This window comes from Falco cherrug, chromosome 12 (genome assembly GCF_023634085.1).
Source record: "Falco cherrug isolate bFalChe1 chromosome 12, bFalChe1.pri, whole genome shotgun sequence".
Classification (NCBI taxonomy): Eukaryota; Metazoa; Chordata; class Aves; order Falconiformes; family Falconidae; genus Falco; species Falco cherrug.
Window position 1 is genome coordinate 4,046,698 of NC_073708.1, and position 24,691 is coordinate 4,071,388.

Here is a 24,691-nt window from a genome sequence, read left to right on the forward strand (position 1 = left end):
CTTTGCCAACTCTCTTTTTAATTATCTGTAGTTTAACATGGATCACTGATAGTGTACCTTTGTGTTTCTCCTCCCAGACCGGACAAATATGACAAAAAGAGCAAACACTTATCTGACACAGATGTCAGGAAAAAATGCTTTCCCCTCTTGCAAACAAGACCAAGGAAGAGTGCACAGAATGCGTGTATTTATAAACAGATGTATGAAAAAATGCATGAGTTTTAAAAAAAACAAACTAATTTTCACACAACGGAAAAACCAAGCTACAATAGCCAAATTAATTGCTGATTGCATGGTCATATGTACATATTTACAGTGATGGAGACACACTGTGAATGAGGCTGTAAGGAATGTGGTCATTCAGTGGAGACCACTCCAGACTGGTTTGTTATCACACTCCATTGAACCAGCTGCACTGGGCTATACAGGTGTAAGGCAGTAACAGCAGTCATTAAAAACCCGTCTGCATTACAAGAACAGACAAGATTTTCTGCTGATTTCTCATTGCTTTTCATCTCCTTTTCTCAGTCACACAGATGATCACTCAACTCTGCACAGCAGGAAAGTTTTTGTGGCATTGTCCAGCTGAAAAAGCTATGGCCTAATGATTAACCACAGAACAAAACTGCAGCTGATGACTTCTCCAGCCCTCACTGGCCTTTTCGACTGCAAACACAGGCAGGCAAGGCCTTTAAGGAGTAATTAGATACTCTTCCTGCCTTCCAACGCTGCTGTCCTGGAGTGTGCAGATAAGTGTTGTTTGCAGGATGTTGCATGCCTCCCAAACCCCTCCAAAGAACACTAAGAGGAGTCCATAGGACACGTCTTCGTGGAAGGGAGTTAGCAAAACCAAACTGATACTCCCTCTTCTCTTAAATAAGTCAGCCTGTTCCTGCTGAGGCCCATCTTTTGGTAGGTATCTCAGCAGCAGGACCGGCAGCTAAATGGAGTCTGGCAGCTAGCTCGGAGGTGCACAGAACACATGTAACAGCCAGACCATCTTACTGAAGATGTACCCTTCCTTCTGCACAAAATCTCTCCCGTTTGCTGAAATGCCATGGAGAGAGGAGCCGCGTGCTCATCTCACATCATTGCTCTTTTCAAGGCTCCTGTCACCTTGTAGACCAAGGGTACAGTGGCAGAGCTAGAAGAAGAACTTATTTGTAATATACACATATGGGCACAGGTTTATTGCCCTCATAACCGAAGTAGCTGAAGGCAACCAGAGGCATCCTGCAGCACAGGAGGCAACTGGGTTGCATACTGCGTGTTTGGTGTTACTCAAAGCTGTAATTTAAAGACTTCACTGAGCACTTGACACTGCACTAACACTTGTTTGTGGATCGAAGTGGGATCTGCTTGGACTGATCATTCTCCAGTTGATTTAGTAGTGGCCAATACTGTTTAGCTCACTGTGATTTCTTTTTTTTTTTTTTTTATCATACTAAAATGATAGCTTTTTGCACTTCTGGTGACAAAAACCTATGTAAGCTCTCTGTAGATGCCTAATTAAGACCTGGTTTCCTCACAAAAATTAATTAAAATATGTCAACTATATACAGGACTTTTTTTGCTTTTTTAAACCCAAAATACATAACTTTGAATGGTTTATTCTCCACAGAATTGGAGACAGCATTGTGCTGAGCTTAGAAAGACAAAACCAAAAAAATTAAAACCCCTTACTGCAGGAGCAGCCTGATGCTTTGGCCAGGACTGGTCTGCATCTAGCTGAGCATGCTGGCCTGCCTCCAGCTGAGCCACTTGGCAGTTTGCACCACGCTGGGTGCCAGCTTCAGCTTTAGGAGAGCTTATTAGCTTTGAAGGATGTTACACACTGAGCCCATAAGAGTGGCAAGCTCCTCTCTTGGCAATTCCTGGAATCCAGAAATTTGAGCAACAGAGTGCAGGCATACACAAGTAGTTCCACATGGCTCAGCTCACATCCAAAAAGGTTTCAGCTTAGCAACAGCCATACAGGGCCAGGGGGAGATCGCAAAGGGCTTTTGCTTTTCCTGCACTCTGTTTCTCTGTTGCATGAAATTGAATGTTTACTAGATTGCACACTTAAGACTCCAACCAGCTACAGATTTGAACACTAAGGCACTGACTGTGGAAAACTTCTCTCAGTATCCAGTATGTCTGATGTTACCAAGTCCAGCAGGATGTAAACCATTTTTTTCATATATATATTCATAAAAAAAAATTACTACACACACACACCAGACCACCAAGCTGTGTCAGTACCAGGTCTTTTGGCATTTCTGGTCCTGAAGGATAGACAGACATTCAAATAATTCTCCATAAAGCTGCTGAGTTCAACATGTTTTTCTAGTTCCAGTTCTGCAGTAGTATCAATAGTTTCCTACAGTGCTGTACATGAATTAATAATCCTTTTCAAACTACCTCTACGCTTATGGCATGGCCAATATGCAGCATACATCCATTCAGCACACCTCATTGTGAACTCTGCTATAAAAGTTCCTTACATGGGTGCCTTTCCCTCCAAAAATGACAATATAGTATTTATACTTCTAGACGAGAATAGTTCAGTTGAAAGGGACCTATACTAATATGACTGTTGCCACATCAATTTAGGAAAGCTGGGACCATGCTCCTTTACCTACATAAAGTATACAATAAGACAAAGCACAAGACAGTTTAGGCCGAAGTTACACAAGGGTTGAGAAGATGTAAAAACTTAAGAGTTCATTATATGTCCCTTCTTCTCCCCTACTCTCAGCATGTCACAACATGCTGCCCCCTGTGAACTAGCTCAAGGTACAGGTTCAGCTTTATTTGTTCAAAGATAATCTGTCCACAAAACACTTAAATAGTGTGATTTCTACATAAACAGCCTTGCACAGATTTTCAGGTGTGGTAGTGGGGTGTCAGTTGTTAGCTAATCCATTTCAAGTATTTTGAAACATCAGTATCCAGCCATAAAAACAATGCTGGGGCTAGTTCTCAAATTTAACTAAATACTATCTTACCCATAGCACCATCCTTAAGGTTTTAACATTCCATTCACATTTGGTGCAATTACGTTTTGTGCAGTTCATTAAAATGACATAATTAACACAGCATAAAACAAAATGAATACCTACATTTCCCTAAGTCTAGCCAAGTCCTAAGCTTCATCTTCCAGTTTACGACATTATAGTAAGAACATGCCCATCCCTGTACCATATTATGGTTTCAGGTATGCAATTTTTGGCCTGACACGCTGTGTTAACTTGATTCTCTGCTAAATTAGGGGTTAAGGCTATGAAGACAGGCTGACAGAGTTGGGATTGTTCAGCCTGAGGAGGAGAAGGCTCTGGGGAGACCTTCTAGCAGCCTTCCAGTAAGTAAAGGGCCCAGCAGGAGAGCTGGAGAGGGGCTTTTTACAAGGGCATGTAGTGATAGGACAAGGGGGAATGGCTTTCAGCTGAGAAAGGGTAGATTTAGATTAGCTATTAGAAAGAAATTCTTTACCGTGAGGGTGATGGGATACTAGAATGGGTTGCCTAAAGAAGCTGTGGATGCCTTATCCCTGTAAGCATTCAAGGCCAGGTTGGATGGGGCTTTGAGCAACATGTTCTACTGGAAGGTGCCCCTGCCCACAGAGGGGGGGTTGGACTAGATCTTTAAGGTCCTTCCAACCCAAACCATTCTATGATACTATAAGGCTGATCTAAGCAGCCACTTTCTGGACCCGATTTACACCTATTTCATGCACACATTTACTGATCTATGAGCAGTAAAGATTTTAGTTGCACCAGCTTCAGCTCACAGCTGCCACGTCTTTTGTGTCGCAACAGGTTATGAGTGGTCTTACAGGTTATTGCATTTAGATATCTGGCTCACCACGTGCCTCACAACCAGGATATGGCACTCGGGGGGAACACTGAAACCAGCACTGACACCCAGAGAAAAACCCACAGAACCAGAGTTTTTTGTGGCCCTTTCATCACCAAGACATTTTGTTCTTTCCTTTCAGAAGCAGGTATATTAACGTATCATTACCTAGGAGCTGGTTGCTCGCTACAACTCTCAGAACAAGTAGGTACAATTGCTCTTCATCTGTTTCAGTGCATATTGACGGTGCTCAGTGTAAGGAGCCTTGAGCCAAACACTTGGTAACTTTCCTACAACTGTTGTAGGAGCCACAACCTTTGGCATAGGGAGCTTGATCAAGGGATCACGCTAAGTTGCTACAGTCAGTTCCGAGAAGACCATTTCAGCAGCCTTAATGATCCTTTCTTGTTTGGTTATTACTGCTAATCATATTGATCTTAACTTCTTGACATTTCCAAATTCTTCAGGGTCCTTTCTGTAACCTGTGTGCTAGGATAGCACTCACACAAAGAAATTCATTCATATACTATAGTATTTACATAATTTACTGATAAGGAGTTTGAATTAGATGTATGTTTATTGACCGAACCTGCTAATGAAATCTGGCCTGCAAAGTGCACATCCTCTCCCCCTCAGTCCTCCAAACATGCTACACACAGCAAAGCGGCCCCTGTGCCTACATTCCTACATGTCTGCTCACCGGACTCCAGAAATTTGGTGCTCACTTCATCCTTTTTCCATCCAAAGCAAAACGATGACCTAAGGATTTGACTTAATATAGTAATGTCTAATATGTTATCATCTTGATAAGAATTTCATACTACTGCCTTCCGACTATGTTGCAACATGTACGTCAGAAAGGACATTTATTATAACAAGCTCATCTATGATCAATAACATAGTAAACCATTATAGAATCCCTTTATAAGCTATAGGGCAAGTCAGACATGATTTCTGCAATAACTTTACCTTAATTGTCCATGTTCCAGGCTCTGGATCTTTGACATTTACTACCTTTGCAGAATTGTGGATATTTAGCAATTCGTTCAGTCCTGATCCTTTACTGATCTGCTTGCCTGAAAAAAAACAGGGAGTAAATACAGTATTGAGTAAATACAGTATTGCCTAAAAAAAAAAGAGCATAAATACAATATTGTTCTTCTCTGCTGATGTATTCTTGATATTTGACCTACTTTCTTTTTAGCAGTCAATGACATTTACAACAGTCAAAATTCCCTGTAATTTTGATAATAAAAATGATGTGCTAGAATACTAAAAATGTTCATTCATTTTTATTTTTTTCATTCACTTGGGAAATTTAATACAGTCTGCAACAATACAGAGCTGTGGGAAACCCAGAAACTGTAAGCAAAACAAATTCTCTTCTTCATAGAAGACACCCATCTCTCAGTGAAAGGAGACAGCACAGAAGCAAATTCCCTCAAAGCAGATCTTAGAACAGATGTACCCTAACCTACCTGCCAGCTGCTAGCCCACTCACTTTTCCATCCTCTAGACCTATTTCAAGCACGATAAACTCCACTAGTGAAAATATTGATAAGCCAGGTTCTCCTAGCAGAGAGGCATTAGCACATGACTAAGGGTGGGAATGCTTACAAGATCCTCACAGGGAATTTAGCCTGTTAGATGTCATAGATAGCAACAGAAGAATACAAGTTTTCATACTGCACTGTACCACACTTTATATGTACGCCCATGCACACGAATACATGAATACTTGTATGCAGGAGCTGGTTCTCTGTTCTCAAGGCTGACTACAGGGTACCACCAGCACTAAACACACATCTGGTTCTTTCAGAGTGCTAAAGGGAAAGGTGAAGTCAAGAATGGGATGTCCCAATGTCAATTTTTAAGTCCTTATTAGACAGACCTCAACTAACTGTTGTGAAACTATGTGGATTTAGAAGCTGACCTATGAAAAAGGAAAACAAATAGATGGGGTCAAAGCTTCAGCTAAGCCTGACGGTTGCACTCAGGACTGTGCGTGATCAGGGTTTGAAGAGAGACATTCTGAGCAAATTTATTTCCTGTGAACAAATACGAATGCCTCAATGGAGGACAGATCAGATTATATGGCAGGGAACCCATCCTGTGCATAGAATATTTCCAAAATACTAAAACTTAAGTTATATCCTTAGCCCAAAGTCATTCAGAAAATTCATAATATGATCTGGATTTATTTCTGGAGTGCTGTTCCAGATTCCTAAGGCATCAACATAACAATTTTTTTCAAACAATTTGTTCAAAATATCTTCAGTTACAAATTAGCATCCAAATTTGTCCTTGCATTCCCCATCACACGCTGTTCAGGTAGAGACGGGCACATGAGACAGGGTTTGATCCTGAACGCTGTCATAGTTCTAAGAATCCAGATCTTAGGTTACCTTTCACTACACAAAAAATAACGATCATGTATAACCTCTAAATAACAGTTCAGTGACTACATAAATGCATGAGAAACAAAAGTGTCCAGAAATTTGGAATCCAAAGACAAACGGTAAGAAAGTAGACAAAGGGGATAAGCAATCAGAATAAGGAGGACTTCCAGTATCCTCCAAGTCAAAAAAAAAAAGGAACGTTGGGAACAATTTAAATATCCGAAGTGCACATATCTGAAGATATTTTATTTTTAATTTAAAAATAATCTGAAATCTTGATACTGGCTTTCAAAGTGTGAAAGACATTTGTGAATCACAAACATGGCCTTCCCTACTGGAGACAGTAGAAATTATTTGTCTTTTTCATTCACTTTTTTTATTACCACAAAAGAAGGTATAAACTACTTCACCTAATGGATCATGAATTTCAATTGATGGTGAAGGACCACTCAAGGACACTGTAACCTCTTTCAGACTTGGATCAAAAGGGATCTGCCAAGTATTTACAGCCATAGTCAAATGGTCTGTAGACAAGAGATGCACTTTGGAGGCTTGAACTGCTTCTTCAACCCATTTTAACACCTAGAGGAGAAAATAACAGTTGTTATTATACTGTCAACAGTATATTTGTAATACTTTCTGCTGAAGTACTGTCCCTATTGTCTTGTAGAGATTCCACGTTAACTTCTATCATAAGAGAAGATCACTACCTTCACCTATGATCCTCTCGTCTGATGACACGCAGCTACCACATCACCCTGAGTAAACACAGTGGGAAAGGACTTGCCTAATACAACCCAATGCATCCGTTTCAATGAAGAGATTCTGGAGACAGCACAAACAAGATTTCAACTTGTATCATGAACACACAAAAGCACAAGAAAGAATAGATGACAGCATGCCAGGAATATACAGGAAACAAAGCACCAACATCAAAGCAAAGGTATGCTTCAACTTCTACTGTCCAATGTGAGAATCGACATACACGATATGACAAAACAGACAGCCTGGAAAAACAAGGACCAAACCGATGTTGTCTTATCAATGCAGTTATCAGTTCTGAAGTGAGTAGACTTATTTGCCACATTAGGGCAAATATATGAAAAAAAAATACTAATACTTAAAAGACACACAGTTTTGATAGAAGATACTACTGAAGCCATGATCAATGTGATGTTTAAAGGAGTACAGACACCTGGATACATCACTATGCAACATCCACAGGTACACTTTGAAATGGAACTGGGGATACAAATCTATGTGTATTTCTGGTCATCAACTAACGATTACTTGCCTGAAGCAAGGAGGAAAACTCCCTTATCCAGAGGTACTGAGTAACTGCCATCTTTGGACTTTTATAAATTACTTTCTCTTAACACACCTAATATGAGTTAATATTAGACACAGCATACAAGTCAGAATAAAATGTAACAATACTTTAGAAGATAAAACCTTGTGACCAGACCATACTGGTCAGATTAATACTATGACCTGGCCTGAGAGAAACTGGGTCACACAAGTGATGCCAAATTTCCCAGAGCATTTTACACAGGTTTTACCTCAGGTTTGTGGCAGGCAAGAGGAGGCAAGATGGTATGTTGCCCAAGTATAAAATCAGAATAATACAGGCAGATGACACTACTATAAAATTTGTTTATACAACCTGCTTTATCCATGTGGTTGGTCTCGGTGGCAAGGTGCTGGCAGCGGGGCGGCCTCTGTGAGGGGAGGCCAGGAGCTGCCCCACTGGACACGGCCCAGTCCCAGAGGGTTCGGCAGCAGCACCCCCACGGCCACAGTCGAGCTCCCCCGCCATGCTGCTGGCACCACTGCGGAAATGTGGTTAAGAAAGGGCAAAATGCCATGTAGGTGGGGGTAGGAGTGTGAGAAACAGCCCTACAGTACCCAGGTGAGGGAAGGAGGGGAGGCGTGTTGCTGGAGCAGAGATCTCCTGCAGCCGGAGGGGACACCACGCAGAGCGGGGATATCCCTGCAGCGGTGGAAGACCCCACAGCAGAGCAGATTTTTCCTGACAGGGCTGCAGCCTGTGGGAGAGACCACAGTGAAGGAAAGCAAGAGTGTGAGGAGGAAGGAGCCGCAGAGAGAGAGAAAACCTGATGTACTGACCACAGCCTCCATGCCCCTGTGGCAGTGGGGCAGGGAGGAGGAGTCGGGAGCAAAGCTGAGCTTGGGAAAGGTATTCGTACTTGTCTGTTTCCCACTACCTGAATGAGTAATGAAATATCTCTTTTAATTGGCAACAAATTAATCTTCCTTAAGTCGAGTTTGGTTTGTCCTTAACATTAATTGGTAAGTGATTTCTCTCTTTATCTCAACCCAGAAGCTTTCTCGTGTCGTTCCTATTTTCTCCCCCTGTGGCTATAGGGAGCAAGGGAGCAGCTGAGTGGGAGCTCGGCTGTTAGCCAGGGCTAACCTGCAGCAATCAGAAAAACCCAAACTCCCCCCCAAAAAACCTGGCCTATCAAAGTTATACTACATCAGCTCTGTATGTCACAAAGCTGCAGCATATTTTTTTTTAATCCCATTGAAGCAACGTTGGTTTCGTATGACGTTGCGAGTATGAGTCACAGTAATACTGAATCATGACTTTAGGTTACAGTTAACCACGGCTGCATTCCGAAACATCTTCTAAAGGAGCTTTCGATTATGCCAGTTCAACTGGTTGGTGCACAAGACTTCGAAACCAACAATAAACTAACCTGGACATGACATCCCTCAGCAATGGGGGACTCAAGCTTAAGTCCTTAGGTCTAGGACCTGACTCAATACACTAGGTCCTAAAAAGCCTCATTTCCTTGACTTGTTAGGCATAATTTTTCCATTAATAAATGAGTTATACCATAGGTTTCTGTGCGAGATAGCTTTGTGACAGAAACTAGATTGCAGCCTGTTTTAAATAAAGCATATGGATCTTACATGTTATACTACGAATGTCCAGCAACCTTTGGGTAAATGTGAAAGAAGTTTAAGCAAGTGCAGGGCATTGTTCAAAATGCATTTGAAATGGTGGGGACATTTTCATAAATTATTATCCCTCCACTCCTAGTAATGCCTCACGTGAGACACGCTGAATGCTCCCAACACACTGTGAAGTGAAACGGCACTGACCATGTAACAGTGTCGTGTGTCCTCTCCACAAGGGTCTGCATAAGCAAGGTATTTAAGCATACTTTCAAAAAAACCATACAAAAATCACAGTAAAATCAACTGTACTACTCAAAGTCCCTGAAGTAATGTGACCCAAGAGAGAAATATGGTTTCTGCAACAGCTAGTGCCATCAACTATTCAGCAACTCTGTTTGCTTTAGACAGGCCTGGAACAGGAATCACAAGGCTTCAAAAAGATCCAGCTTATTTTAAGTTTTACCTCTAGAAGTTACATATTTGGGTCCAAAACGCTTCCAAAAGAAATGTCAATCTCTTCTACTTGCATATATTGAGATGAGTACAACACTACTTTTGGACCAGGTGTATGGAAAAATTTCCTTATAATGCCAGGATCTTAAGTCCATAGGTAAGTTTTTAAATTACCTGTAAACATTAATGAGTCTACACGAATTTTTCAGAAGAAAGGAATTTTCCAGCCTAGCTTAAATTCATTTCAAGCGACTTAAGCAAAATAAATCAAGTCACAAGGTAAATATCGTTGCAGGAGCTTTGCCAATATAGATAAGAATTGGAATCACATTGATATTTATACACTAAATTCTTTCTTAAGCTCAGAAGGGTTAATATTACATAGCTCAAAATTTGGTAAAACGCCATTTTAACACAAATATGACAGGGGAATTTTTCCAAAATTATTGGTTTTTATGTTTTTTTATGTGTCATTCCAAAACTACTTTTCATTTAAACAACAAAATTAGTTTTTAACAATTTTAGCTTCTGTGACACATTTTTGGGGTCCTTAATCATCATTACTTCATCCCCAACCCATGAAGACCAACCTGCCGTGCTTCTCCCTGAGCAGAGCCGGCAGGGTGAGGATGCCAACCCACCTGTTCAGCGCTCCTGGGCCAGTTCTGGTTTATTACTCGTGCCTGGGAAGGGTTCAAAGGTCCAAGCCTTCAGCAGCTTAGCTCACTCTCACACTCCAGCCTCACAAGACAGGATTCTCTACAATTTGCTTAGTTTTCTATTAAAGCCATTATTTCACAGCGAAAATCAGCTAGAACAGACATCATAGGTGGAAAACACACACAATTCTACCTCGGTAAATCTGCAAGCACTACTAAAGCTTCCAAACCACCTCCCCACATTATAAACCAACACAAGACATTGGTTCAAGATTGCTCTAAGCTGTTCCTGCATTGAATGTGAAAGGATTTAAGACTGTTAGAATTACAATTATAAACTTACTAATTGAGAGCATACACACATACATGATCTCAGTAATCCCAAAGCACTTTGTTCACCTTTGACAACAACTGCAATGAGAAAAATCCATCTTAAAAAAAAAACAACACAGAGTACTGGCAATGACACTATTCTAGCAGCTCTTACCAAAAGATACAAAACAATGCCTAACAGCAGTCACTCTGGATATAAAATGCACCTGGAGCCAAATTATCATCTTGCCATTAGTTACTTCCCTGGGGTGCTCAGGTTTTATATACTGTTTTTCATACGTTGTTGTTCACGAGTACAGCCATGTAGAAGAATTGCTTCTGAGGTGAAACCAGCATTAAAAAAAAAAAAAATCCTCTTTTCTCCTTGCAACTGCTCATTCTCCTTCCTGAAGTTCACTGCCCCTACTTACCTGTTTCTGGGGTCATGCTGCAAGCCAGACCATTAAAATCTTAGAATAATTAAAAGGATCTGGATCAAAAACAACTCAAAAGAGGAGGAAAGTGTCTTAAACCAGTCATCAAAAACTCCATAGCACACAAATTCAGCAAAAGGATTTAAAGTGGGTCCTTCCAGCTTTAAAACTTTTTTTTGTGTTTGTTGTGAGTTTTTTCCCTAATTACTCTTAGTCTACTACATGGTATTAATTTCCTTTACAACAGATCTCACTTTCACACAGCACAGTTAACTTCAAGTCACTGCAAGACCAGGCTGCTTCTACAAACTTGGGAGGCAAGCGGAAAAGCTCTCCAGTGGGAAGTTTATCAGCATGCAACCATTTATTTCAAAACAAAAATCTAATCAAAACGAGTACTTTTACGAGCCCCAGATATCCTTTTTGGCAGGCAGGAGAGCTAAGCCATGGAAATTGTTCCAAAAGCTCACTTTCCTTCAAAGGTAAATTATAAAAGGCCTTCTAGCCTATCACTAGAAACACAAGCAACAGTTATTTAATGATGCACAGCAGTCTAGTGTACTTTAAGAGAAGAATAAAGAACGCTTTCAAATTAGAAAAGGAATTTTCAGTAAAGTGAATCCAGTCTTCTACTCCTCTCCCCTGTCAATGACAAAGAAGTCATTTCAGTTAACCATCAAGTCAATTCAGACAACACTCTGCCACAAAAATACCAACATCAATTCAAATAGCCCGGGGAAAAGAAGAGCCTGCCTTGCACCCCAGCTCCTCACAGGTCCACTGCTAAAACAACCAGCACACATGGCAACTGTGCTGCTACTTGGACTGTCAGCACCTCTTGGGCATGTTCGGCAGGGATCAGGCATCAATGATTTTTGAGTGTGCAAGGGAATCAGCTCGTTAGGTTTTGGTTCCTTTGTTAAGACAATCCAGCACAGGGTTCACCGCATGTGACCAGGCTGGTTTTTGTCAAGGTGAGGATACACCTTACCAGAAGTAGGAGCTAAGCCTCCCTGATAAAATCAAGTAAATAGTTCATCGGTACACAATCAAATCAGGTCAAAAATCTAACCCGATGGGCGCATATTCAGCTGTCTCAGACTCCGTTAATAATGGAAAACATGGGTCCAAGGGGTTAGCTTCCATATGCTTTGTCAAAATTAAAGTGCAATTGAACTACCACGACATGATCCAGATGTCTGCATTAAAAACACAAATAAGTTTGTATGCATTCATAAGATGACGCATTCCAGAAGTTGTAAATCACAGTGATTTGATTGATTTCCAGAGGTGCGTACTGAATGTGATTCCTTATGGCATTTCCCAGTGCAGCTGGGGAAGTTTCTCAATAAAACTACTTTTTAATAAAGACAGAGAGAGATGATACATCTGAGACAGAACTCTTTGAACATACAGCTACCGCTGCACAAAAATACAAAAAATAAAAATAGTGCTAACATGACCAAAGACCACCAAAATCGCTATCACTAGATTCTTTAAGAAGTCTCAACATAGAGAATATTACATTTTCTTTCCAAAAGCAAAGGTAACATTTTCCTCCATCTCCACCCACCTCCCCCTCTGCTCCCATTTTTTACTCTCTTTTTACAAATAAGAACATTCCTTCAAGAACTTTCCAAATCTACTAGACCAATTTAAGGTTTGAGTTAGCATGTAAATGTGAACTTAACACAGTTAGTCTCATTTCTTTAAAGCAGTAACACACACTGAAAGCAAAAACAAAAAATCCAAAGACAGCCCAACCAATTTTAACATTCCCTTGCTTTCAGAAGACTTCAAAACAGCAGCTTCAAAGAAAAAAAAAAAAAACAAACCAGCAACCCTCAGTCTTTGATTTTTAGATCAATTTAAGCCAGCTGAATTTCAATTAAGAGAATTTTCAACTGAATGGTTGAGCACATGCTAAGTTTTGAGGTCCCTGCTGCAACCAGATAATTTGCAGGCAACGAAAACAAGTTCTGGAGAAGTACAAACATTAGAACATTACCAAGATCCAATCTGAGCCCAGAACAAAGAGCTCAGACTTTTCTTTTTTAAATCTTTACCATGTTGGGTTCTGTTCTTAATGAAAACACTCTTCCACTATACAAGAGCTTCCTAGACACCTTTACTCATCTGCTGTAGTTTGATAATTTAGCTAATTGAACAGATGTAAAATTAAAAGAGGAGCATTGCCACAGTTTCATCTCAGATGCACAACAAATTTCAAGAACACTAGGCTTCCATCTGTGTATCTTACAGAATGAGAACGTTTAGCTGATCTTGAAGCACACCATGAGGTTCTTCTATTTCTGATTATCTTTTAGTCTTAATACACACACTTAATTCTATTATCTTTCCTTATCTTTCTGAGCACCTGAAGTGGAAGGTGACAGGGTCCTGTCAGCATGGATTTTTTCCAAAGGAGGTAGGGGTTAGTCAGCTGAGCTGTTTCACCCAGTTTATCTTTAATGAGAGTTTGGTCTTCCTTCTTTCATTCCAACTGCTAGGTAGTCAGATGAGGACATGAATACAAACCACTGCCGCGATTCTAAAATAAGTACCTCCTACCATTTGTTACATTGGGGGAAAAAATAGTCTTAAGAAGAGTTTACGTCTTCCACTTTTGAGATCTATGAAACAAAAGTAATTAGGGCTACAAAACTGTAATATTTCTGAAGAGCAGGCATACACATTTTATATTTTGACCTATTGTGAATACAAAGTAAAGTGGGGCTGGCTCAGGATCTTCAGGGCAGCCCAGCCAACACTAAACATTGGGCATGGGCACTCAAGCACACATCACACCAGCTGTACCTGACCTTAGGTATATGGAAATGTATTTCCTTATATAAAAACATACCGATATAGTTATACAAAGTATGATTTTTAGACCCTCTGGTTCCTAGAACATTGACTAAGTTGACAAGGGTTCTCTCCTCATTCTTGTATTTTATTGCTACTGCAATTACTTTGCGTAACTGCCAAGTTGTTACATTAACCACAGGACCTTAATCTCTTTACGCTCCTTAACCACAAGGGAATCACCACCACATTTCTATTTTTATTATGCAAACAGATATAGCAATGAAGTACTTAGATACTACAGCAAGTGCTGTAAGCCTTAGCTAAAATTTCAGTTTATTAACTGTATGCAGGCTGGTTGATGATCCTGAGGCTACTTTAGAGTTCTCTTAGAGCAGAAATTGCCCTTAAATAAAATGTATCATTCCAGGTAAGATTTAGGTTGTGCAACTGCCATTTTAGAAACAAGAAAGCAAGAATATCTTCAGTTTTAAACCAAGTATATATATGAGAAGTAGAGAGAGTAGCAAGAGCAAGCAAGGGTCTTTCAATTCAGAGTAGAACCCAACTTCAGTTTTTGAGAATTTTTCAAGTTCAGAAATGAAAATAGAAGGCAACAGAACGACCCAGCTGCCTTAAGTCTGGCATTAACTTGCTTGTATAGTTCAATTTTTCTGCAAAGTTCAATAGGCAATTCTGGGAGATCCATTTCCCAACCCTGTCATTCCAAAGAGGTTTGCAATACTGCTGTAACACTGATTTGGAAGTAGATGATTTTTTTTTTTTCTTTGGGGACCCTTACAGAAAGCCCCAAAAACAACAGCAGCTTTTGTTGTTCTGCCAAAATAGGACTTGATTAATATTATTAGAGGGGGAAGGGCAAATACAGACATAGTTCATAATACTTCTCCAGAGAATTTGCTCTTGCAACCTGCCCTGATGTCAGGTCATTTCTTGGAATGCATACTGAAACCTGGAAAATCTATGGAGCATGGTCTGTATTCCCATCTGTTTATCCTGCGTCTCAAGAATATTTCTCAAACAGTCAAAGCAACAGGATTTGAAGTTAACTGTTTCGTTGCTCAAGTATATGTAGGCTAATACTTCTAACCAAAGTGAAAAATATTAAAATAATGCTTTTTAAATGCATGTCTAACATTATGAATGAGACAATGCATGTGAAAATTCTACTATGAAAATAAATTGTAAGTTATATATATAAGTATAATTACACGTATAAAAAACACACAACTGAAAAGTTCCTTAGCATTGCATCTCAAGCTCTTCAAAGCTAGCAAACAAAAGATTTAAGCCTGCCTGCTTTCAAATGTCTTTAAAACATCCTTTTCCAGTTGTTTTATGACAATCCTTACACAGATGATCACTTTTTTACCCCCAGAAAGTCCAAGTTCAATACAAGACAGAGAAAGGACAGCTGTAAATTTTTTTTCCCCTTCCTAGTTTGGCATTCACTGTACAATACATGTCTTCAGAGTAGAAGCATACTCTCCAAGGCAGCATTCAGCCACGCCTTCCATGAAACCATTCCTTCTTTTTCTGTGAAAATGGATACTGACTATTTGGGACAGAGAGAAGAGAAAGGAATAAATAGAGCTATGCAAGAAACCTTAATTCTATGCTGTAATTTTGAGCTTTTGACTTTGTCACCTTCCTATTATTCTTGTAAAGCAACAGAGGGGCATTTTACATTTTTAACAAAGCAGTACAAAATTTAGAATTGCTTTCTCATGTGGCATCATCCAACATACGATTGGTTCACACACACTACAGACCCTTAACACTAACCTGAGCCGTGTAGGTACAACTTCTAGGTTGCCATCCTCTGTGAGGACTAACAGCCAGGAGAAATAGAGTGTTCTTCAGTGGGCTTAAGAGACTTCTGTTCACAGCAAAACATTCATGAGTGTGAAGAATACTGAACTCCATTCCAGATCCACATCATCTTACAGACGTCAAGCTTCTGCACCTTCCCCACAAGAATGACCCCTTTTGCATCATTCATTTTAACATGTTCCATTACCAGTCTCGCCCTATCGGTCTTCAGTCCCCTCCCAATCTCCTCTAATTCACAGGCTTGTCACCCAAAATCCAAACCCTTTTTCACCTAGTCTCATCCACCTTTGAAGTCAACAATATCCCCTTTTTTTTGCCAAAGCCAACGCCATGTTTCCAGTCTCCTTCACAGTCATTCTCAGTTCTCCTCCCATCAATGTTCTATATATGGAACATCTGATTTAACTTTACTTACTTTAAAAATCAGTAAGAAAGCTGTATTTTTAAGCAGTCTAGGGAAAATTTTTCCTTCTTATAGAAAGGTTAGAATAAGAAAAATCAAGTAAGTGTTTCAATATTAAAAGAAACTGAAAACTACTACTACGCACTAGCTTATTTCTTGTGAACTCCCAGCTTTAGCCATACTGATCAGTCCAGCTTGTCACACACAGTAATGACTCATTTTTACCACAATCAAAATGGCCTGGAGGCGTGATCTGAACCACCAATAACTAATCTCCACTAATCTCCACTATTTTTTTAAGCTGTACAAAATTCATACTATGCTGATCATCACTGTTCATCTTAACCCCAGTTTTGGCATCAGTACAAACCTTTGGGCACCAGAATAATTTACAGGAATTTCCTTACAGTACTCCATTATGACGGGAGTAAGTGTGGCGCAATATAACTTCAGGTCAAAATTAGTACCTTCTGGAAAGATGAATAAAATTGGATATGGTAAGAACAAATTCTGTATTTTTATAAACAGGAGAATTTAACCAATGTTCAATGAGTATTCTCAATGCATTTTAGTTTTGAGCAACTATTGCAAATTAAGCCCTGAGCCTACACAACCTCACAGCAGCAAAGGAGATCTCTCCCTAAAGAAATAAGTTTCAAGATCAGGACTTAAATGCTTTGATAAAACAAACATAATAACCTAGAGACATCGAAGACAAAACGAGAACGCTACTGTTCTTTGGGATGAAAGGACATCCATTTTAGAACTAATTCAATAGGACAAAAATCTCAAAACTAGAGAGCAGGAGACAACTTAATTTGAAGTTGTTAATAGCAGCAGAACTTCAAAATTTGAACAGTAAACCTTTCCCTTTTAAGGACTCTGATCATTAAATACTTTTCCTGCCTTATAAACCCGGAATCAGATAATTAACCAAATTTTACCAAATTATTTGGCCTCTTACTATTAGAAACCTGTCATGGGTTTTGAGTATAGTTACCTCTGGAGATGATGTTACACCTGATGCTCCAAATAAAGGAAATATCTAGAAGAATTTTAGATAGTAAGGACAAAACTTGTGCTTTGGGCTTTAAGAATATTCTTATTAATCTAATTAACAGAAACCATGGCAAACTTGTCAAAATATGATGTTCCCCTCACACCATTAGGAGCGCTTCATTCAGTAATTAAGTGGAGATACTTACATATTTTACACTTCGCTGGACTGAACCCAACACAGTTTTGTCAATCAACAGTAATTTTGACCAAGTTAACTGTAATATTTGAGATCATAACAACTTCTTAAGAAGTGAAAAAAAGCAGAAAGCCTTCTTAGCCTCCTTGATAACACAAGCATTGGATAAGTATCAAGTACTGTTTTGTTGTGTTTCCTTGTAGCTAGCTTACACTATTGCTTCATTCTCCACTTAATGCACAAAGGGCAAGCATGAGAGTAATGGTTTGAAACTTCATACACTAAAAATAGCTTTGTTTGGGTTTTTTGGGGGTAGAACAATCAAAAAATGTTTTAACAAAACAAGACTTTGGTTTGGCAGGGTATTTAGAGTCAGTGATTTTGTAGCTCTTTCCTAATCTACACTTCAGCATGTCTCTAGACCCCAAACAGTGAATATGTTTGAGGATTTATAAACTTCATTCTTTACACATCATTGACTACTCTGATAAAGAGGGCAAGTTTTATTTCTGTTGAATTTTGCCTGAAGGCTATAACAAACTCAAATTACTACTACATCTCCTGTTCATTTGCATCCATCCACTGGTAGATACATTCCTTGCACATAGGATTTCTGATCCAGAACCGCAATCTGCAGCAAAGGTTTTATTTGGGATGACAGCATTTTGGTAAACTAATTTTCACAGTCCCTTAGCCCAGACACAGCTTTATGTAAGGTCAATGATCACTAAAATTATTTCAGAGTCTTTTGGGTTTAATGCAAATGGTTCAGCAGTTACTGTGGAAGACTTGTGAAAGTGATTTTAGAGGTGGGGTTTTTTTGTTTGTTTTGGTTTTTTTTTTTTACCTAGGCGATCTCTTACAGCCTATGGCCATTGAAAGGAGATGCAATTATATGAAGTAGTGTGCTGTTCCCTCCCCCTCAAAAAAAACCCTGCAAGAGTAGCACCTACTGATATCACCACTTGCTAATATCAATCTCTGGCTCTTCTGCAGGCCACAGGCTGTCTAGCCCACAGATGAGGAGCCTATTATTTGCTCCGAGGAAATGCCAAGATGAAGCAGGAAGGAGGGGAAAGCAGCTACTGAAACCCCCTGCTGCAAACCTTCCTCAAAATTCAAAGGCAGACTAACCACTCAAGCAGAAGCTGGTATTCTTAGAAACAGGAAAGTGCCTAGAAGTTCAGAAAGCAGAGGCGGGCAGCCAGCCGACAAAACGGTGCATGCCAGCTCCACTTAAGAACACGGTGTTGCTTAGCACCTACAAGTGGCTTTTTCTGCTCACTTCTGCCTCCCAAAAGCCGCAAAACCCAAAACCAAAACAATCAAACAAAACTTTATCCTAAAACTTCAGTCCTGGCAAAGAGCATTGGCAGTATCACGATCCCTTCCATATAAAGGGGTTTCATGGAGTCTCACAGAAAGAAGTTTTACCCTTCATATACAAGTAATTGCAAAATGCAAGTCAGTAACTGTGCAATCCCAACAGTGAATTTCTTTTCCTCTGACTTTTAACCCATCTAAATTTTGGAGAATAAATCATCTGAGAAGTTCCTCTTTTTGATCACCTTCACATCATTGCCAATACCTTACAACATCCCAAATAAGAACTTCAGTTTTCCTAGGCAACAACAGTAGAAAACTGCAATTTATCTCCAACATTTGTCATTGTCCAAATTCTAGTAAAGAAAGAAAAAGGAACAAACCAAAGTAAATTTTTATTAAAAAACTTCATCCAACTATTGCTTATACCAGGAAGTCAAAGGGAAACATTTACAACACTTATAAACAATTCCAGCTCCCCAGATAACTAACATGTGATTTCATCTCCGTCCAAATTATTTTCTCATGCGCTATTGAAATTCATTCCTGCCCATGGCTCACTGGAGTTTTCAAAGAAAATAGTCATTCCAGACTGTGGGTCAGTAATCACAATCACTAGCAGGTCAGCAGAGCTGTCAAAAGTATTGACACAATAACTTCAATGAAAAAGGTACCACAGTTAATTTGTAAACAATGGAAGCCTGCTAGCTCAAACCTATCTGTCCATAACCTGAGGAACATTTTTGGCCAGGCTTATTAGCAATCCTCTGCTCGCTAACAAAATGCTCATTTAAAGCTGATACTGCACTCTCATTCAGAGCAGTAACGCCACTGGGCTACTCAGAGCACAGAACTGCTCCTTGTTTTAAAGGCTCTCCTCCTGGCACAGGTAGAGGGAAGTTGGTGAAGTTCTGTTTGGATGTGGCAGTTCACACTTCCCTACCATTAACAGGAGTCACAGAATTGCATCCCAATACAGCAGACAGAAAAAGAAGGAAGAGAAAGGTGAAACAGAGTCTGCATACCAACAGTAAAACATTTAGAAATTCCCCTTATGCTCCCTAACTCACTTTCAGGTCATTTAAAAACATAGAGTATAAGCCCCTACCTTTTTTTCCCCATATATTGCAGAACTCAAGTGAAGTTACCTCATTAACTTGTTTTTTATCCAAGTGAAAAACTTGACCAGAACTCGTTGAAGCAATTTCTTCATAGACCTTGTAACCAATATGATCCCTGTCATCACAGTCCCCAGTCAGCACAAATACTACCTATATTTAAAATAACAATAATAAAAAGGTCATTTAGCACATGGTGCAAACTTTAGTAGAACATCGTAAGGCATGGCAACAGAAGAACCGTGTCACTTGGCATGGGTTCACATTACTCTGCATGAAGGACAACCATATTGCACTCACCACTGATGGGGAAAAGCAATGAAGAAGAAAAAGAAGAGACAAGAATCACTTTAGAAATTATACTCATCTATCAGCGCTTGTACAGAATACTTATTTCAGAACAATATAAAAACATGAAGTGGTAAGCTGACCAAGAATACATACACTGGTAGAAGATTCAGTTGCAATATTTAATTCACAATATTAAAAGGAATATTCCTTTTTAACTTTCTATTTTTAGAAAAAAGATTTCCCTAGAATAGTAGTATTACGGTCCCCTCCAAATCTCACATAGAAGAATTTTACACTTCTAAATGGATAAAACAGGGCATGAAATACATAAAGCAGCTCAGAATGTAAATCCCCTCTGTACCTGTGATTGCTTCTGTTGAATGAGTTGAAGTACTTCATGGGTTAGTCTATAATCTTTGGATCGTGCATCAGTAAATACATAGATGAAAGAACCAGGAAGAGAAATTTCTAGAGCGATCTTTATTGCCCCAATGCTCATCTCTGGACAGTCTCCACCACCCTGTTGACAATTAGAAGGAAAACAAAGCATTATTATAAGGAAAAAAAGCATACCAAATAAGTTACTTTCTTTTGGGATATTTAGGACAGATGCTTTCTCAGCTTCTAATATTTTGTTCATTTTTATCATCCTAAGCATTGTATGGTTTCTGCAGAGTGCTGTCTACACTCACACTCACAAGCAGCAACTGCAAGAACTCCTTAGGGAAAACAAAGTCAAAGGAAGGGTTGTGGTTAGCCCTGAAAACAGCTGGTGTCACGGTCACTCTTATCTTTTCTGAGAGCATCATATTTTGTTTAGCTCCAGCTCCTGTGACAGCTCCATTTCCTATACTCACACGCTCCCTTACTGGCTGACAATTTAATTGCTCTGGTGGTACGCAGCAGTCGTGGGAGGTCACGGTCATAGACGCAGATGGGAAATTATCTCAGCTGAGCAGCGATGAGCTCCAGGAGGACCTTTAGATACCAGAACAGCAAGAACTTGACCTAAACTTAACACTGCAGGGCAGCCAGCGCAAGGAGCTCAGCAGAGGGGCACAGGTGATGTGATCTCGGTGACCTGTATTGCTAAGTAGACAGCTGCACATCTGGAGATTTTTCAGACCATGTGTTCAATCAAAATGCTTCCAAGTATGACTAACTTTATATGAAAAGATCAGTTTCTTTTCCTAAATCAAGAATTAGAGGAAAATCCTGCTTAAAAAAAAAGTTCACTTCAGCTTACATTAAAAAAAAAAAAAAAAAAAAAAAAATCAACTGGCATACCGAATACAGAACTTTCCAAAGAGCTGAAAACAAACTGTATAAACTGCCCTTGTAAACAGCAACAGATCTTTGCACTTTCAGGATTAAATATAAAAGTTATTTCTTTTATTTCTACAATCAACATGCCTTCACACATACTTGCATATAAATCACATGCTGGGAAGGAAGAAAAATGATAATGCAATTGTTGCATCTAAATTTAATTCCTGAGATGCCATAAAAAAAATCATGTTTTGAGGTTAAACATTCACATAGACATATAAACCAGAAAAAAACCTTGCCTCCCACAGTCCCCAGTCCTCAGGAATTTCAGCTCTTCCCAATGAAACGTTCATGTCAGTAACGATTTTTAATCAGTATTTTTAGTCCTATTTCATACAAGACTATGAATAAACTTCTCATCTACGTTAAGGAACACGTACGCCATTACCATGTCCTTTTTATAAGTCAGTACTGTCTGAATGTAGTCTTATTTTTATGGGAAAAGCAAGTGGTAGACTCCAGACAGCCTGAAACTCAAGAGATAATTCTCCAAACACATTTTTGACACACGTCAAAACTTTATCTTGGCAATGCTTATACAATCCTATGGGACAGATCAGCATATCCCAGTTACTTGTCTCCTGCTCTCACAAAGTGAGTATCATGTTCAGCAAAAGACTCTTCCATGTAAAGCTTTTCTTTGTAGGCAAAGTCAAGATAATAGCTAATTTCTACAGACACCTACTTGGAACAATAAAATCTATTCCCACTTCAGGCCTGCTTGATTATTGCCTCATGTAATATTCTCTATGGCAGCATCTATTTTCTACATATAACAGGAAAGCACTGCTGAACAAAATGGTTATTCTGAGAGCAAGCACAAAATTTTTTATTCTTATAACACAGAAGAGGGATATTCTCAAAAGGCAGCTAGGCAGAACTATGAAAGAGAAATGTAATGCATTTAAAAAAAAAAAAAAAAAAGACAACAATCTTCCTTTAAATGTTTCCTGCTTTTCTCTCCTAACTGCAATTAAATATGGTTACAATTGCCTTGTGAAGTTTTCTGAAAAGACAAAGAAAGCTCAGCAAGTCTCATTTTCCGTTCAGGTTGGATAGGCACACAGAAGTTTAGGTTGTTAGCTGAGCTAATTGATACTATTCACATTTCTTATGTCTTAATTTAATAGCTACATAACCATTTACTTAAATAGCTTGTAACCACTTACAGATACATAAATTCATTATCTGATTTTAAAAAAGTGTTATCAACAACTCTTAATACTACTTCCATTAAGTAGTCATTTTTACACTGAGAAATACTCAGGTAAGGTCCTTTCATAACTGTTGATGCAAGTGCGTTAACATATATATCTCACAGGATCATGTAACACTCAAACTAGTGAATATACTTTGAAATGGGTTTATATAGACAAGATTTAAGTGTATTGCTTATGTAAATAAACATCCATTGTGAAAACTGTATTTAATACAAGAATACACTGAACTAAAAAAAAAAACCCAAAAAACAAAAAAAACCCCACACACCACACTAATTTTTACACAATGTCAAATGCCAGCCAAAAGCCTATTTCTAATGTCACGTACAAACCCTTCAATCATTCTGTGACCAGATAGTTTTGTTGGAAAACAAGGGCTGGGCTTATCCTGATGTCTAGGGAGGACCAGTTTTGCAGTATTCCCAGAGAGCATATTAGATCAACATATATTGGTCTAATATGTTACACATATATAATATATAATATATATATATTTATATATATATATGTATAAATATAATACTCCTTAAAATAATTTATCTTCACTTTAGTTTTGGCTTTGTTCATTAATGAGAATATTTGCTTCACACCCTATTTCAAAATGAACCCTACCTTTCAAAATGAACCTTTAAAACTTCCCCTACTTTCACAATATTAATTCTTACATCTTTTAATTGTGTTTCTAGAAAAAATACTAATAACAAACATATACAAAGTGTTCATTTTCTGGGAGACCTACTGCAAGATGATCTATCAGTCCTGTTCTAATAACTTTTTTAATTTATATTTTGGCTCTCCACCAACATAATGAATGAATGCAAGTCCGTGAAAGTCTTAATTTTGTTCAATAAGCACATCTTGAAAGTAATTACAGAATATGCAATCCGTCAGGATTAAAGAAAGAAGCCTTAAATTCATTAAGCAGTAACTTAAAAACAACTTGCCTGTAAATGAAGAGTTTTAAATTCCTAAAAGCTTTATCTAAGTCATATACCTTTTAGAAACCGCTGTTATTTTCCAGTATAGCTATTTAGAAAACAAAAAACTGAAGACTGGAAGGATTTTTAAAGTTTAAATTTCCCCTATGAAGAAGAAAAGGAAAATAGCTGGCATCTTCTGCCACCTTCAAAATTTACTGTTGTTTTCTTTGAATTTCTATCTTTCTGCCAACTTGTAAACTACTTATTCTTCCCAAACTAGCACTATTGGCTTTCAAAAAGTATTTTATTACAGGGATTACACCATGTGCCAGGTTCTAAAGGAGAGTCTGTCTGGCACTACGGACTCCTGCAAGGTTCTCCACAGATCAGAAGCATTTTGCTTGATTAGAAAAGACAAGACAATAGGATCATATTTTTCTTTCAGTAAGGGTAACTCCATTCCAGTACTTCCCTTTCTTTCCATCATCCAATCCAGATGTCATCTGTGGTTTATTCTCACCCAGGCAAAGTCCACCAAGGGAGACACACTGGTGTGCTAGTTCAAAAACTGCCACTTGTCTCCTACGCACAGCTACAGAAGCAGTTCACAGGTTGTGCATAAGACGAGTACCGGAGTCAGCCCGATGCCTTTGAAGCAGTAGGTGCTCAGTAACACATGGCAGTGAAGGCAGTACCCAAGTAATACTTGATGGGGCTTACAATCTTTTCATACCTAAATTAGTTCATTAAAGTAATGAAGAGTTTTCATGGGAAATAAGTTCCAGAACACAGTAAAACAGATCATAAAAGTGTCTACGAACAAGTGGCAGGACTAATTAAAATGCAAAAAATGTTAGCATTATCTAATTATTCTTTCTTGTGTTACTGAATTGAGTCCCCATACAATGATGTAAGCTAAGACAAAATAATTAACCATAATCATACATTAAGGTGATCAGAGAACAGGAAGATTGCTGTTTGTGCGGGCAAAATGACAGAGGTTAACAGCCTACATCCTGATGAAGCATTATAGCAGAAACATCAACATGAGAGGAAAGAGTAGAGGGAGGAAACAGGGCCTTTGCTAGAACCACATAGAGAAGTAACAAGTTACTCACCTGAACATAAAGTTCCCTGAGTTCAAACTGAAATTTCTTGGGATCTGTAGTTATCGTCACTGGACCAATTTCTAGGATGAAAAAAATTGGGAAAAT

General features: G+C 38.9%; 1 protein-coding gene across 1 annotated transcript in view; it reads right to left on the reverse strand.

Moving 5' to 3' along the window:
* Nucleotides 1-24,691, reverse strand: part of HMCN1 (hemicentin 1) — a 202,606-nt gene that overhangs the window by 144,442 nt on the left and 33,473 nt on the right. Inside the window, exons 2-6 of the mRNA XM_027811253.2 lie at nt 24,596-24,666; nt 20,370-20,528; nt 19,748-19,870; nt 6,647-6,818; nt 4,807-4,913 (exon numbers count right to left, since the gene is read on the reverse strand). Coding sequence (XP_027667054.2) covers nt 4,807-4,913; nt 6,647-6,818; nt 19,748-19,870; nt 20,370-20,528; nt 24,596-24,666 — 632 coding nt within the window. The remainder of the gene's footprint in view (nt 1-4,806; nt 4,914-6,646; nt 6,819-19,747; nt 19,871-20,369; nt 20,529-24,595; nt 24,667-24,691) is intronic.